The following is a 17,303-nucleotide window of genomic DNA, read 5'->3' as shown; positions in this document are numbered from 1 at the left end:
TGGAGGAACCGGGTTTGATTCCCCGCTCTGCCGCCTGAGCTGTGGAGGCTTATCTGGGGAATTCAGATTTGCCTGTACACCAACACACGCCAGCTGGGTGACCTTGGGCTAGTCACAGTTCTTCGGAGCTCTCTCAGCCCCACCCCACCTACCTCACAGGGTGTTTGTTGTGAGCGGGGAAGGGCAAGGAGATTGTAAGCCCCTTTGAGTCTCCTGCAGGAGAGAAAGGGGGGGATATAAATCCAAACTCTTCTTCTTCTTCTTCTTCATATTGTCCATGCTTCCAATGCCTAGATCCCATGACTGTGTGCAATATAGCCAAAAGATTTCTCACCGGACACCTTGGTCTCCGACACTGGGGCTTGCTAGGTGGCTTTTTCCACAAGGTCCCACAAGGTATGTTCAGAAACCAAGGCTTGTCTTCCAGAAGCTAGCATCCCATGCTTAGCGTAGTATAGCGGTTAAGAGCAGGAGGCTCTAACCCCTGAAAAAAAGGGTTTGATTCCCCACTCCTCTACACGAGCAGCAGACTGGACTCTGCCGAGCCAGGTTTGTTTCCCTGCTCCTCCACGTGAAGCCTGCTGGGTGACCTTGGGGCAGTCCCAGTACTCTCTCAGCCCCACAAGGTGTGTGTTGTAGGGAGGGCAAGGGAAGGCAATTGCAAGCTGTTTTGAGACTCCGTGAAAACCAGAAAAAGCAGGGTATCAAAACCAACTCTTCTTCTTCTTCTTCTATTGAGGCACAGCTCCATTTCTGGAGTCCCACATAAACGGGCAGCTCCCCGGTTCGAGTCTCTTGACGCGCCCTCCCAAAGTCAGACCTGAGTAGCGCTGCGAATGTTCTTGGCGCCGGGCTGCGGAAGCGAAGAAGTGGAATTGCAGTGACCGTTGTCTCTGCTATGAAAGGACTGTGGAGAATTAGAAAAGGGAGAGGGAAAGGGTCAGAGAGTCATCAGAAAAAAGTAGGCATTCTCTTTCTTCAGAACCATCCCCTCCATATTCATTCAGGGGGAATCTGTGCCCACCCCATCAGTGTCGTGGAAGAAACCAGCCCCCATTGGCAAGTCCAGGTTTGGGGGGGACTCGGGCGAGCTAGATGTTAAAGTGTGACTTTTTCCTCTCCCTACGCAGGGAAAGCGAAGGAGATCCATGTGTCAGACTTTCTTCAAGGTTCTCACTCTTCCCCACCTTCCTCCACCCACATGACAGCACTTCTTCCCAACTTTGGGGCACCATTTCAAAAGGACCAGAAGAACTTTTTTTTGTTTGTTTTAGCACTGAAGAGATAGACCTTGTGAAATTGACATGAAATTGACATGGCCTAGTACAGTGATGGCGAACCTATGGCACGGGTGCCAGAGGTGGCACTCGGAGCTCTCTCTGTGGGCACGCACACACAGAGTTCGTCATGTGGGGGGCGAAAAATCACCCCCCCCCCATACACACACACACACACACACACACATCTAGGCTGGCCTTGGCCACTGAGCATGAGGTGCGCGCACCGCGGTGAGCAGGGAGGACTTGGCTGGCGGGCCTGGTGCCTGTGGTCTGGGTGGCTGCTGCCTGAGGGGTGGGGTGCAGAGGAGGCAGAGAGGCTAGAGAGGCACAGAGCAGTGCGTGCGGGACTTGCTGGAGGCTAGAGCAGGCTGGCCCCTGCTCAAGTGGGTGGGGCAGAGGAAGAGGGAGCCAACCAGTTTTTTTTATAAACTAAAACCTCAGCATTCAGGTTAAATTGTCGGGTTGGCACTTTGCAATAAATAAGTAGGGTTTGGGTTGCAGTTTGGGCACTCGTTCTCAAAAAGGTTCGCCATCACTGGCCTAGTAAAGTAGACCAAAGAAATACCAAAAAGGGTGGGGAGGGGGAGATAGGCAACCTTCTCAAAAGGGGGTTTCATGGAAAGAACAAGGGTGGGCAAAATAGCGGATCAGATCACCTGATCACACTTCACAGGTGGAGAATCCCTGAGCAAACAACAACAACAACAGAAGTGGGGGAAATCCACCGTGAAGCAAACAGTGCATGCATGAATGGGCAGTGACCCCTTTGCTTGGAATGTAAAACGAGAATTACCCAATCTATGTATAAAGAAAAAAATCTAACGGAAAATAAACAAACTATACCTAGACTACTCAGAAACACAGTTAGAACTACCTGCATAAAAGGTCCACATTTAATACATAAGTCTGTGTATTACGCAGCGAGGAAGCAACAAGCAGATGCAATGGACATAGAGATAGTCAAAATACCGCCCATAAAAGTTCAAATATGAGATGAGCTGCCCGACATATGTCTGTTTTGTAGAGATCAGTGTACTTTGGCTTTTTTATGCATTTATTCCTAAGTAGCAGTAAAGCCACTTGATGGCTTAATAAAATGGGGTCTAGACAGGGAGTGAGGGGGGGAGACGCCTTTCCTGCCTGCCTGCCTGCCTTCTCCCCCCCCCCCGCAGTAGCCTCCACTGCCTCTTCATCCACCACCCTCCCCCCAACTCACCTCTAAGTTAGCAGCTGCTGACAAATTACCTGTCCTGTCCTGTCCTGTCTTGGTGTTTGGGGGCAGGAGGGGAAAGTGGGGGGAGGCTTGTGGCATCCCAGGGTGGTCCTGGGGGGGGGGTAAAGGGAAGGCAGTGGAATGAGGAGGGTGTTGGTGGAGCTGGCAGGGCAGCGGATGGCTCAGCTGCCACTGCCCCACCGGTGGGTTTATTGATCAGGGGTTGGGAGAGGGTGGTTGGGGGAATGGAGAGGGTGCAGGGTTAGAATTTGAGGGACACACTTCCAACCAATGGGCACGCAGAACTCACAAAGCGACTCCTGCATGTGAGCCCTGCTCGCCCATTGGCCGGAAACGAGTCGTCGATTCATTCCAACCCTTACTCACGTGATGTATAAGGCTTGTGTTTCTGAGTAGTCTGGGTATAGTTTGTTTACTTTCTCTTTCAGTTGGCCTGGCTTACGCTATACCTGCTTTGTGAGTTGGTTTGGTTTGGTTTTTGTGTTGATCTAAAGAGAAAAAAAATCTATACAGATTGGCCATACGTCCACTGTCATTTGCAAACGGGCTGAAGCTTCGGGAGCTTTGGGGATAGAATGGTAGACCCTTAGAAGCAAGACTGCTTCAAGGGAATGTTCCATTCCATATAGAATCTCCAACTCTAGGTTGGAAAATTCCTGGAGATTTCAGGGTGGAATCTGGGGTGAGAAACGTCAGCAGGGTATAATGCCATAGAGCAGTGGTGGCGAACCTATGGCACTCCAGATGTTATGGACTACAAATCCCATCAGCCCCTGCCCGCATGGCCAATTGCCCATGCGGGCAGGGGCTGATGGGATTTGTAGTCCATAACATCTGGAGTGCCATAGGTTCGCCACCACGGCCATAGAGTCTACCCTCCAAAACAGCCATTTTCTCCAGGAATACTGATCTCTGTAGATCAGGGGTAATGCCAGAAGATCTCCTGGCCTAACCTGGAGTTGTAATACAACTAGAAATTTTGCACCAGGTTTGCTCAAAGTAACCCAATACCAATGTAAAGATAAACTTAAAAAAATTATTGTGAACTCATTGTTTTTATTTTCATTGTGAACTTTCTTGTTTCAAGAAAGTATTAATGCCATAAGCTGGCCACAAAACACTGGCTATAATTCCTGCAAATATAATCAAATTGAACCATTTCCAACAGAAGCAGGAGGTTGGCAACCCAAGGGCCACAGATATCTGGGACTGCTCAGAAGGCAGTGGTTTTATCAGAACTAGCTGCTGTGCTAGCAAGAGAAGGAATACTTTGCTTCTGGAAATGGAACCTGGCAAGTGTTGCTGGGGAGGGGGATTCCTCTTGACCCCATTCCTGGTCCCTCCTGTATCCCAATACAACACCAGGGTGCTGCGTGTGGGCACTGCGTGTGGGTGCCGCTTCGAAGCTGAAGGGTTGTATGAAATTAGCAAACCTTACCAAGGTGGCCGGCCCTCCATATCTACGCAGATGTTCTTCATAGGTGATGGTATAGATGTCTGAGTCTCCAGAGGACCAGCGAGGATTTCCCCAGGAAGGCTCATTTGACTCTTTACCATGGGGGAACTGGAATGGAGTTGAGAGAGATAATGGAACAGCTTGTGGTGGATAGTGTTGGATAAGGCTCTGGAGACAGAGCTTCAAATCTCCGCTCGGCCATATAAGTGTAATGAGTGACCTTGGGTCTGTCACATGCTCACCACCTGGCCTACCTCACAAGGCTGTAGTGTGCATAAGATGAAAGGGGGAAATGATGGAAGCCACCATGGGGACCAAATGAATGAAATCTTACCATATGTAATTGCCTAAGTGGCAACCAATCTCCACCTTTCAATGATGAACTCCCCTCCCTCCAGTGGTGGGATCCAAAAAATTTAGTAGCAGGCTCCCATGGTAGTGGGATTCAAACAGTGGCGTAGCGCCAATGGGGCTGGGCGTGGCACGACGGGGGCGTGGCAGAGCATTCCAGGGATGGGGCATTCCTGGGCAGGGCTGTGGCAAGGACACAGCCGCTGCGCTGGTCCTTGGGCGGGAAACGAATGCACGCAGGCGCAGGCTGCCACGCATGCTGGTGCACCTCCTGCTAGACTGCTTCAAGTTCTGCACGCTACTGCTGAGGAGCGGAGGAGGGGCGTAACTAAGGCAAAAATCACGTGGCAAAATCACCAATTAGTAACCCCCTCTCGGCACACACAAATAATTAGTATCCTACTCTTGGGAACCTGTGAGAACCTGCTGGATTCCACCTCTGCCTCCCTCCCCGCACACAGACAACAATCGGCACGCAGAACTCAGTCCTGCTCACCCATTGGTGGGACGTCCTTCCTGTTGGGCCAGCCACCACTCTTCCCACCTGTGACAACCCTCCTTCCTCGCACTACCTCCACAAGTCACCTTGCTCCACATGGTGGCAGCAGTGTGGGACAGCACCAGAGCGGCAGTACGATGAGTCATGGAGCAATCCCACTCAGGGTGACCCAGGGGTGAGTTCGCAGCAGTGAGAGAAGCAGTGGGAATGGTGCCAGTGAGGGGCGCGGGGAGAAGGCAGGCAGCCAAGAACACCTGCCACCAGCCCACCCACACCCTGCCACACCTTACCCCCACCCCCATCTAGAGTCCAGCAGGTTGGGAGTGCAAGGCAGCGTGAAATGGGCTTTCCTGCTAGTCAACAAATAATTAGATGGATGGGGTGGGTCTTTTTAACCGTACCTCCTCCTCGAGACAGAAAAATAACTTCCCAACTTCTCAGACCCTCAGATTATACCCCAATCATTCTCACCTGGCGAGACAGGTAATGATGACGATTCTCCGGTGGTGTGGGAGGGACTTTCTGGTTGCGTGCTACAAGGAATTAAAAAGAACATTAGAGTTTCATATTGAGAAACTGACTATCTCTGAGTGCCCGGATATATGCAGCATGAACCAGGAAAACGTACCTGGGTGCCCTACCAACTCCTATTTGCTAGAAACAGGTGTCCCATTCTCTCTTGGACTTTGTCCCTGTAATTTCCAGGACACTGAAACTCTATCACACATCCTTTTACTTTGCAAATTTTACCATCGGGATCAATAACAACCGAATCTTCCCCACTGACAAATCTAAGAAGTTCGTTTGCATTTATGATTCATTAAAAGACCAGAACTTCAGGATCACACTGGAAATAGCGAAATTTTTGGCAGAGGTATTCGAAATTAAACATCAGATAACCCCAGAAGCTGACTTCTTGTGTTAATACGCTATTCATTTTACCAGTTTACAAAACATATTTTATTAATTAGTTAATTGATCTTGTGTTTGCAATTTGTACATGGTTGCTTACATGGGTCAGTTGACCATAGTAAACTAAACTAAAAACTATTTTGGCCAGTTCAGGAACAGACAATGTTCCCTCTTAATTTTTATGATGAGACTGCTCAGGGTCACTGTAGGTAGAACTAGACCAGGGGTCTGCAACCTGCGGCTCTCCAGATGTTCATGGACTACAATTGGCCATGCTGGCAGAGGCTGATGGGAATTGTAGTCCATGAACATCTGGAGAGCCGCAGGTTGCAGACCCCTGATTACTAGGTAGAGGCCCATTACTCATAGAACACTTACTTTGGGCCTTTGTTTCCTGGTTCTCCTAACTTCACCTCTCTTAAAAGTACAGATGAAGGCAGAGAATCACCCCCCTAAACACTCCTCCCCTCAGCCCCCATCAGGCTGCTCCTTCAGCCAGTGGAGCCTCTGCTAGTCGAAGGAGCGGCCTGGCTGGGTCGGGCTGAGGAGCAGCATGTGGAAGGCTCCTGCTGGCTACGATAAGTGGGGCGCTGTGGTAGTGGGGTGTGCCCAGAGCAGGTGTTCTCCAGGGTGCAATCCCCCCCTCCCCCCCCACACACCTCTGGGTCAGTCTGGACCTATGCCATCTTTTCATGCTTTTGAATCACATTGGTTGGAAAGAGCTGACTGATTGTTTCCCACATCAGGTTTCACTGGTAGCCTTTTTGACTGGTTCGAATCAAACAATCCACTCAGCCTTTTTTCATCTGATCAGCTTGTGGCAAAGACCGTTGTCTCTGGCAAACCCTAAAAAGAATCCCTCGACCCTGCACAGCTCACCTCTGCGAACAAAGCAGATCAGCAAGATCAGAAGGGCGAGGATCAAAATGAAGCCCAAGAGGGAGCCGATCACAATTCCAGCAATGGCTCCAGGACTCAGATGCGGCTCTGCAAAACGGAAGTCAGGATTAAAAACTCAAGAGTTCCAGGAATGGTTTTACCATAAGCACAAAACAATTTTCCATCAATGTATTGTCGAAGGCTTTCACGGCCGGAATCACTTGGGTGCTGTGTGGTTTCCAGGCTGTATGGCCGTGTTCTAGCAGCATTCTCTCCTTGAGAGAATGCTGCTAGAACACAGCCATACAGCCCGGAAACCACACAGCACCCAAATTTTCCATCACCTCTCCAATCCTTTGCAAACTATGAAAGCCTTGCAGAACAGTCTTGCAATAAAGTTACTGAAGTCATCCCTACAAAGTGCTCTGGAGAACATGAGACTCACTGGAAAGGTTCCTTAATTGGTACTTAACGTGAGTAGTATAAATGCATGGTTGAAAATTTGTTCCAGCTTACAACACAGGTATCTTGCGACTTTGCTTTGTTTTGCTCTTTAGCCACAGTTTTCGGCAGGTTGGGAGTGTAAGGCTGAATTTGGGGGATGGGGTGTCAGCACTATGTAACTGTTTAATCAGGATTTGGGTACACGTTGAGATTACAAATGGTTCTGCCCATTCCATTCCATAGCCTTTATTGGCATCACATGAATATTAACAACACAGAAATCTCAAAAATGGATTTACATGTTTAACATTAAGGTATAAAGCTACAAATACAATTTTTTTAAAAATGGGGGGAAATCATCAAATCACTCCTGGAAACACTAAAAAAAATATGGAACAAACTGTACTGAGAAGTCAAACAGATTAATACCATGATAAAGTTCTATTACTGCTTGCAAGAAACTAACTACGTCTTCACATATGGTTGGATCAGAAGTGTTTAATAAACAAGATATCTTTACAATATCAGGAAGTCCAGCTCTACGGATTAAAATGGGGTAAATATTTTTCTCACGGATTACGTCATAAAAAGGACAGTAAAAGAAAAGGTGAATTAGTCTCAGCAACACCCATCCCTGAAGGACATTATGAAACCTTCCCTACAGCAACACAGAAGGCATAACATTAAATCCAGCTAGCGAGAAAGCTCTGAGTTGGATTGGATTCTGCAGGTGATAAAAATAATCAGCTGCTTGACCATATTTAATTGAAATCACTAAACCCAAAGTCTTGAAAGTAGCATTAAACAGAGTTTGGGCATCCAACTCTAAGGTCGTTTCCGCACAGCAAAATGATACCTATGTACCACCAGTTTTTTTTTTTTAAAACCTGGGTATATTTTATCCCAGAGGGTCTGTTCGCATGGTTGCCCATTTTTTGAAGGAATCCAGTGAAGACCAGCAGGAAATACTCCAGCTTGCTTCGCACGAGCCCGGAACTTCTGTATTTACTTTGGAAGCATATCTTAGCATGCCGGGTGTCCTGTGTTCTGATTGGCTGTTGTTTTTGAGTGGCAGCTTGAATGAGGAGGGGAGATCAGGCAGCTGGACGGGAAAAATAAACAGGTCCTGCTCCCGATTGGTGTTCACACAGTAGCAGGCTCTAGCAGGCTCACCCCTGGATTTTTTTAAAAGAACCACCAATTTGGTGGTTTTTGAATACCCTGGGAGGAGGGAAATATCGCAGGGCAAACCCACTTTAGGACTGGGAACCACGCAGAATTCTTGGCTGCACAGGGATATTTTTCTGGATCAACCCAGGATATACCATGCGGAAACGACCCAAGGCCCCTTCCGCACATGCAGAATAATGCACTTTCAATCCACTTTCACAATTGTTTGCAAGTGGATTTTGCTATTCCGCACAGTAAAATCCAGCTGCAAAGTACATTGAAAGTGGATTGAAAGTGCATTTTTTTATTCTTTTGAAAGTCTCGGAGTGAGAGAAAACACAAAGCACATTAATATTAATGGCATTAATTTTACCATCAATGAGTGCTAACCAATTTAAATAGTCAGATTCAGTGAGCGTCTGAAAAATTAAACTAGAGGCATCTGTATTATAGTGAATACGTAGCCCAAACTTAAATGTCCTCAACTACGCATTGGTTTCAAAAGTACTCTGACTTGTACAATGCACAAGGCAGTGTACAAAACACACAATGGCTCTGCCCCTTGGTCCCCCTGTTTCGTTGAATTAGGTCTTAGCTTTGCCACAAGCTTTCTTTCTTTCTTTCTTTCTTTCTTTCTTTCTTTCTTTCTTTCTTTCTTTCTTTCTTTCTTTCTTTCTTTCTTTCTTTCTATTATTATTATTATTATTATTATTATTATTATTATTATTATTATTATTATTATTATTATTATTATTATTATTATTATTATTATTATTATTATATTAAAAATAAAAAGCATTTATTCTCTTCCTTTCTCCCTTACAGAATTCAAGATGGCTTACAATGTCTTAGGTTTAATGCTAATAATCGAGCCCAGCGGCCCAGGCCAGCCTAGATATGTCTGGGGGGGGGGGGGCACTCTCTTTGCACGTGCCCACAGAGAGGGCTCTGAGTGACACCTCTGGCACCCATGCCATAGGTTCGCCACCACTGTTCTAATATGTCCAATGTGTACAGGTCAGATGAACAGTGATTTGAGTAACTTCATTTGCATGGCTGTTCTCCCACACACTCTTTCTTTGAGTCTACAAAGCATACCTGGCTGTAGGGTCAGGACCTGAGAAGGGTTTCCAGCTTGGGATCCCAAGAGGGGCACCACCCGAAAGGAATATGAAGACTGGGATTGCAGCCCCATCACAGTGGTGGACCGGTTGGTTGCTTCCAGCTCTTGAATTGTTTCCCATTGCGAGGCAGAACGAGCTTGTCGAGGCCCCTGCATCTGGATCTGGAAACCGGTGACTACAGATCCACTGGGAACTTTCCAGGCAATGTGCGCAGATCCAGCCTCGGTTCCGCGGGACAGATCCCACTCTGAGATGGTGGGACCTGCCAAGGAACACAAACGTCGGTCACATGGAGCTTCTTCTTTGATGGGTTCCCCACCCCACCCCTGCACAATTCATTTTGAGGCAGGAAATAAAATGTTTCCTCTATGGAGTTCTGCATTCCTTTTACCCCCCAATGTTTTATTTCCAGTCTCAAAATGTTTTAAATGAATCCCCTTTACATTGTTCCAGCAACTGGGGAGGATGCCCCATCCTTCTCTCCAATAAAGACCCAACATGGGTGCTGTGTGGTTTCCGGGCTGTATGGCCGTGTTCTAGCAGCATTCTCTCCTGACGTTTCACCTGCATCTGTGGCTGGCATCTTCAGCGGAATGCATCTGTGAAGATGCCTCTGAAGATGCCAGCCACAGATGCAGGTGAAACGTCAGGAGAGAATGCTGCTAGAACACGGCCATACAGCCCGGAAACCACACAGCACCCAAGTGATTCCGGCTGTGAAAGCCTTCGACAATACAAAGACCCAACATGGCTCACATAGTTCTCTCCTTCATTTTATCTGCACAACATCCCTGTGAGTCAGGCAAAGTTGAGAGTGCATGATTGACGCAAGGTTGCCCAGCAAGGTTTCACAGCAGAGTTGGAATTTGAACTCGGGTCCCCCAGATCCTAGTCTGTGCCACACTGAGCCACACTGGCTGTCAGGTGAAACTTTGGAAACCAGGAACAAAAACCTTTAGTGTCCCGTCACAAGCAATGCTGTCCAAGCAATGATTCTTGGGAAGCAGTCCAAGGGTCACTGGTGGTCTACAGAGCAGCTGCAGAGAAGTCCACAGGACTATGTGGCCAATGAAAATGTGGAAGATCTGGTCCACACAGCAAATGTTGATGAATGGTCCTATTTAAAACTAGTAACCACAATCTTTCGTTTTTCCTACTGGAGCTTAGGTCTGGATGTCATTTCAGAAGATGTCGTTGGGGTACGAATCAGTTGGTCCCTGCAGCTAGGGGCTGGTTGGAAAACAGTGCCTCTGCCCATCTGCAGAGTGTCTTGGCAAATTAAAAAGCAGAGCGCCCCCATGTTGACATCAATGTGCTGATGTCACTTTCAGTGAGCTACAAAAGTGACATCAATGAACCACTGGTTTGTTGTTGGCCGGGTGAACATGCTGGGGGAAGGGCTCGAAAGCAAGGGATCCCCCACCTCTGGGGGGATCTAGCAGCCCCATGCAGGGGTTTCCAACCTTTTTGAGTTCATGGACACCACATGGCAGGTGCAGTCACAAAATGGCTGCCGCAAAATGGCCGCTGCAGCTTACCTTCAGTCACACAAGTGAAGATCCTTGGGTTGGCCACAGGTGCTGTTGAAGCAATGTTTTCTAGAATCTACTCTGTCAATCAAACCTCCAATGGCCAATCAAAAGCCTTGCTGGGCAAAAGCTCTACCTGGCTCGCCCCTTTCTAATAACACTTGGCAGGCACCAAGAAAGGTGTTGGTAGGTGCCACAGCACTAGCACATTGGGGTCCATAGGGCAGTGTTTAAGGCATCAGACCGGGATCTGGGAGAGCCGGGTTCAAATCCCTGCTCTGCCATGGAAGCTCGCTGGGTGGCCTAATCTACCTCACAGGGTGGTTGTGAAGGCAACATGAAGGAGATGAGAATAATGTGGACTGTGGCGCTTTGAGTCCCATCTGGAGAGCAAAGCAGGGCATAACTGGAGTAAGCAAACAGACCTATCCCTCAGTTCACTGGAGGGAGGTTCTCACCAATGAGCGTGAGGTTGGCATCTTGGAACCCCAGTGGGTTGGTGCAGTTGGCACTGTAATTCCCCAGGTCCTGCGGGGTGGTGAAGTTCGAGATGGAGAGCCTGGTTCCATCAGGGCTGAGCTTAAAGCGGTCTCCATCCGAAGCCAGCGGATGCCCACTCCGAAGCCAACCAATCTCTGCCGGGTTGAAGGTGCCCTGGCAATCCATTTCCATGGTAACTATCCTTCTTGTGTCCTCAGAGGCCTGGAATGAGAGGAAGACCCCTGAGGGGGCTTCTGCAGAGAGCGAGCAAGTCAGGTCGATGAACCAAAGCTGCGTGCAAAATCTGAAATGTGGCGCAATTTAAACTTGAGTCTCACGTTTACTTTTTGATTGGGCGATCTTGCAATATCATTTTTGCATGGCATGGCTTGGTTGGCTGTATTTTTTTTTTATTCTGATGTGTCACACCATTACCTCCCCTCCCCCCCTTCTACATCCAATGTGGTCAGAGAAGGATAAATGGGTTTCCCCCCATTCTGTCTTCACAACAACCTTGCCAGGTAGGCTGCACGCAGACTGGCGGCATATGGCCAGGTCTCCTGCTAGGGCTGCCACTGGGGGACTGGAAACCCTAACTTAGGGATGGCCAACCTATGATCCTCCATGTTCATGGACTACACTTCCCATCAGCCCCTGCCAGCATGGCCAATTGGCCATGCTGGCAAAGATTGGCCACCTTCTGCCCTAATTCAATCTGTTGCAAACCACTGGCCCCAGTAGAGCTCCCAGTGGCATCCTCGCACCCCATTCCCTTTCCTGCCTCAGCACCTTTACTTGAGCTGAGAATTGGCCCCCTGAGTGCTCATATTCAGCTGAGGTCCCTCTCTTCCCCAAATTCCACCCTCCCCCACTCCATCCCCAATTCAACAAAACTTTCTGAACTGGGGTGTTGTGGCCAGAATCATTGGGATCCTCTGAAGACGCCAGCCACAGATGCAGGTGAAAGGTCAGGAGAAAATGCTACTGGAACACGGCCAGACAGCCCGGAAACCCCACAACAACCCAGTGATTCCAGCCGTGAAAGCCTTCAACAATAAAAGCTGTTGTGTCACCAACCTCCAGGTAAGAACATAAGAACATAAGAACAAGTCAGCTGGATCAGACCAGAGTCCATCTAGTCCAGCTCTGTGCTACTCGCAGTGGCCCACCAGGTGCCTTTGGGAGATCTCACCTGGAGAGATCTCCCGCAGAGATCTCCAGACTATAAAGATCAGTTGTCCTGGAGAATATGCCTACTTTGAAGGGTGGACTCTATGGCATTATGCTTTGCTGAGCCCCCCTCCCCTTTCCAAACCCTGGCCTTCCAAGGCTTCGCTCCCCTAATCTTCAGATATCCTCCAACCCAGACCTGGCAACGCTAACTATAGAGCCATCTCTCCAGACTGTCTCTCCTGGTACGTCCTCCAAAGAGTGCTCTGATCAGTGAATTCCCAATCTTCTGGTGATCCCCAGCCCTAAGGATGTCCAGCTAGCCTTAACCAGGGTCAAGGCCTTTTCAGTCCTAGTCCCAACCTGATGGACAGCTCTGTCCAAGCAGACCAGGAGCCTGCCAGACTTAGTGAAGTTTTGCAGGGTCTGTAAGATAGAGTTGTTCCACCAATCATATTGCTGAGGCAGCTACACTTAACATTCTAGGCCTCTCCCATTCATTCATTCATTCATTCATTCATTCATTCATTCATTCATTCATTCATTTCCTATTAACGTTACCAATGTTAATTAAGGTCCCCTCGGTGTGGTAGGTCTTACTGTTGTAAAGGGATCGGAATATAAACTCCATCATAGTAACAGGTATGTTTTTATTAAATGTTTATTATTTTTGTTTATTTGTATGTATTATGGATGTGGTTCACCTCCCCGAGGCCGTAAGGGGGGCGGCGGCATAGTAGGTCTAATAAACAAACAAACGGAGTTCTCCCAGAATTACAGCTGCTATCCAGACAATGAAGATCCATCCCTGTGTTGGAAACCACGGCTTTGAAGAGTGGGCTCAACAGCATCACTTACCCACTGAAGCCTCTTCCGAAACTCTGCCCCCTGCCCCCCCAGCCCAAATTGCAGTTCCCCAGTTTCCCAGTAATTCCTAAACTGGGGTTGGTAACCCTTAGCCCTACTGCAGCGTTAGGCTCCCCCTCCTGGCCATTTCTGGGAGTACAGCCAGTCATCGAACTCACCTGGAATGATGCTGCATTGCCTCTGACCGGTCAAATGGTTCGCCAAGCAAGTGATGTTCTGGCCGCTGAGCCCAGCTGGGAAGGGAGAGACCTCCAGGTGCTCCAAGTGAGAGGAAGTGACCTCCTTATTCACTGGCAGGCCCAGGAAGCTTAAATGGGGATCGGGGAAGCCCCCAGGCCAGGAACAAGCAAAAAGCAAAGCAGTGCCATTGTTTGTTGAAGACACAGAGCAGTGGGGGGATCCAGTGGGTCGTTCTAAGGAAAGACAAGAGGGGAAACAAGTAAGCTTACCGACCTCCAGGTGGTGGTTGGAGATTTGCTGCTACTACACATGATCTCCAGGTGTTAGAGAGCAGTTCACCTGGAGAACATGGTCACTTTGGAAGTTGGGCTCTATGGCCGTGGTGGCGAACCTTTGGCACTCCAGATGTTATGGACAATTGGCCATGCTGGCAGGGGCTGATGGGAATTGTAGTCCATAACATCTGGAGTGCCAAAGGTTCGCCACCACTGCTCTATGGCATTCTACCTAATGAAATCTCTCCCAAACCCTACCCTCCTCCGGTAACACCTCCAAGATCTCCAGGGATTTCCCAGCCAGGAGTTGGCTGCCCTATTTGGCTGCCCTAGTTTCTTCACGTACTGTGGTCATGAACAAGAATGGGTCGGCATGCACCCGGAAGGCACAGAACTCCCATTGTGCATCAGATGCAAGATCCTTGTGATATTTCACCAACAAACCCGAGGCCGTTTCAGGCTGAGAAAACATGGGAAAGAAGGAAACTTCAGCTCTTTCAACCCACACACCGTGGCCCTGATCCAAATTGGGCTCCTGTATGCCTCAGTATTAAAAGAAAAAGAAGAGTTTGGATTTATACCTCTCCTTTCTCTCCTGCAAAGAGACTCAAGGGGGCTTACAAACTCCTTTCCCTTCCTCTCCCCACAACACACACCTTCTGAGGTAGGTGGGGTTGAAAAAGTTCCTGCAGAACTGTGACTAGCCCAGGATCACTCAGCAGGCTTCAGGTGAAAGAGCAGATAAACAAATCCAGTTCACCAGATTAAGGTCTGCCACTCGTGTGGAGGAGTGGGGAATCGAACCCAGTTTTCCAGATTTGAACCCACCTCTCTTAACCATTGCACCACAGTCCCCTGACCGCTGAGCGTGTATAAGGTTTATAATGCCGGATCTGCCCAACACTGGCGTATACCACACTCTTGAACTGAAATTGCACCCCCTAGAAGGGATAGGCTTTGATGGCCCAGGCTAGTCTGATCTTGGAAGCTAAACTAGGTTTGCCTTCACTAATATTTGGATGAGAGGCTACCAAGGAAGTCCAAGGTCTCTATAGAGAGACCAGCCATGGTAAACATCTCTTGCCTTGAAATCCCTACTGGGTCAGTATAAGTTGGCTAGACTTGATGACATTTTCCACCACTACCAGTGGAGACAAGGCCTGGCTAGTCTAATCTCATCACATCTCAGAAGCTAAGAGAGGTCATTCTTGTTTAGTATTGGATGGAAGACCACCAAAGAAGTCCAGGGTAGCAACCCAGAGTCTGTCAGAACCTCCTTGAACCAGACAAGTGAAACAGTTGTGATGAACAATGATTTCTTCATTGCAGGCAAGATAAGTTCCGTACAGATTCCAAGACGTCTCTGGCTATCTCAACTGAGACGTCGCCAGAGGTGGGATCCAGCAGGTTCTCACAGGTTCCTGAGAGTAGGTTACTAATTATTTGTGTGTGCCGAGAGGGGGTTACTAGTTGGTGATTTTGCCACATGATTTTTGCCTTAGTTACTCCCCTCCTCTCAGCAGTAGCGCGCAGATCTTGAAGCAGTCTAGCAGGAGGTGCACCGGCGTGCGTGGCAGGTTATGCCTGCGTGCATTCGTTTCCCACCCAAGGACCAGTGCAGGGGTGGGGCCTTGCTACAGCTCCGCCCAGGAATGCCCCGCCCCCGGAATGTCTGGCCACGCCCCTGGAATGCCCCGCCCAGCCCCATTGGCGCTAGGCCACAGTTTGAATCCCACCACCATAGGAACCTGTTACGAATTTTTTTGGATCCCACCACTGGACGTCGCAAACATAAAGCTACCAGCAGGCCCATCCCTCGCCCATCATACACTTTCACAGCTGTACTACTGACCAAAGTATTTGGCCTTCACTAAGCGCGGGAAAGATAAGCGAAGCCAGGAAGCAGCAGTAGAATAGTTTCACACAGAACAGAGCTCCCATCCCCCAGAACTCAAGGCTCCGCAAAAGAGTCAAGCAATGACCAACCACCTTATCTGGAAAACCCTATGAGGACTTGCTACAAATCGGCTGCAATTTGACAGAGCTCTCAACCACCCCCAAGGGACAGAGGACCCAACCATCTCATTCAACTAACGGGCAACTGTGAGACGGTAGGTGCTTCGGACTTGCAGTTTGGTGCGCCGGTTGATGGCCAAGCATGAATAGGTTCCAGCCTGATTCAGCTGCACGCTGGGGAGCAGAAGACTTGGTGAAGAAGGCACCACGTTGTCCTCCGGATCTGCCACATTCCAGTAGATCTCTGCTGGGGGCTGGGAGGGAGCCAGACAGGTGAGGTTCACACTGGTATTCACAAGCACGAAGCTTTCCTTGTCAGCATCCGGATCTGTCGAGGAGACGTTGATTCTCGGGGTGTCGGGGCCATCTGGGAGGAACGGAAACATTGCTGTGATATAGTACAGTACCAGCAAAATACCTGTTTGCCATCTTTAAAAAAATATGCTCACGACAGCTAATTTATCTGTCTGGTCTATAACTGCTGGGAGTTCCACCTCCTTGGTGCGGCTTTCCATATCCAGGTTGCGACCTTGCTGATGAACGGGGCCATTCAACTTGATGGAGTGGTTGTTTAGCTGCAGCAAGGCGGCCCTTATGGTCTGTCGTTCCGCCCAGCCGCATGGAAAGCAGAGAGCTTCTCTCCGGTCCAGTTCGCATGACTGCTTCCGCCGGCGGAGAGACGTTAGGCTTTCCTTCTTGAACTGTGTTTGCTGGCGGCCACCTGGACCGCCAGCCGCAAACGCAAATAGGGAAGCAGCGTACATATGTTTGGAAGGGGGGGTCTTGTTCAAGACCATGGCTTGTACTTCAGGAATCAGGCTGCCTGGTTTCAGCTGGGGATGGGGGGATCTGGATTTAGGTTGCCAACCTCCAGGTGGGGTGCGGAGAACACCTGGAATAACAACTGATCTCCAGATGAAAGAGACTTGTTCCCCCCAAGCTCCACCCCCCAAATCTGAAGGTCCAGAGGTGGCTACCCTAAATCCGACTGGTAGTAACTTTCCTGAGTCTCTGGTAGAGGTCCTTCATACCACTTGCTACCTGATCATTTGGACTGGAGTTGTCAGGAATTGAACCCACGACCCTCTGCCACTGAGCTATTGCTCTCCAGGTGGATCTAAAGCTCTCGTGTGATCAGGGGTGCTGAGGGACCACCATGGTGCCCCAGACCCTTGTCCATTTGAGCATCGCCATGTGACCCTGATCTAAACCAATTATCAGAACGAATCAAACCACTTCACCGGTTGTTACCGTGAAACGATCATCATAAAAGAATCGGTTTGTCAATTTATGGCAGGCATAGCTCATCAGTTAATCAGGCTAGTAGATTCAAAATTGGCCACCAGCTTCAGGATGATCGTGGTTCTAGGGCCAAAATGGAAAGCCATAGGAATACCCTGCCCCACATGACACACACACACACACACACACACACAC

General features: G+C 49.0%; 1 protein-coding gene across 1 annotated transcript in view; it reads right to left on the bottom strand.

Moving 5' to 3' along the window:
• Positions 1–261: 261 nt before the first annotated feature.
• VSIG10L (V-set and immunoglobulin domain containing 10 like) overlaps positions 262–17,303 on the bottom strand; it is a 36,534-nt gene continuing 19,492 nt past the window's right edge. Inside the window, exons 5-12 of the mRNA XM_048501668.1 lie at positions 15,946–16,233; positions 13,554–13,808; positions 11,337–11,612; positions 9,324–9,611; positions 6,612–6,719; positions 5,292–5,353; positions 3,953–4,078; positions 262–907 (exon numbers count right to left, since the gene is read on the bottom strand). Of these exons, the coding sequence (XP_048357625.1) occupies positions 815–907; positions 3,953–4,078; positions 5,292–5,353; positions 6,612–6,719; positions 9,324–9,611; positions 11,337–11,612; positions 13,554–13,808; positions 15,946–16,233 (1,496 nt within the window). The 3' untranslated portion in view covers positions 262–814. The remainder of the gene's footprint in view (positions 908–3,952; positions 4,079–5,291; positions 5,354–6,611; positions 6,720–9,323; positions 9,612–11,336; positions 11,613–13,553; positions 13,809–15,945; positions 16,234–17,303) is intronic.

Source organism: Sphaerodactylus townsendi, linkage group LG06 (genome assembly GCF_021028975.2).
Source record: "Sphaerodactylus townsendi isolate TG3544 linkage group LG06, MPM_Stown_v2.3, whole genome shotgun sequence".
Classification (NCBI taxonomy): domain Eukaryota; kingdom Metazoa; phylum Chordata; class Lepidosauria; order Squamata; family Sphaerodactylidae; genus Sphaerodactylus; species Sphaerodactylus townsendi.
Note: the sequence above shows the minus strand (reverse complement) of the source record. Positions and strands in the feature narration are given on the sequence as shown.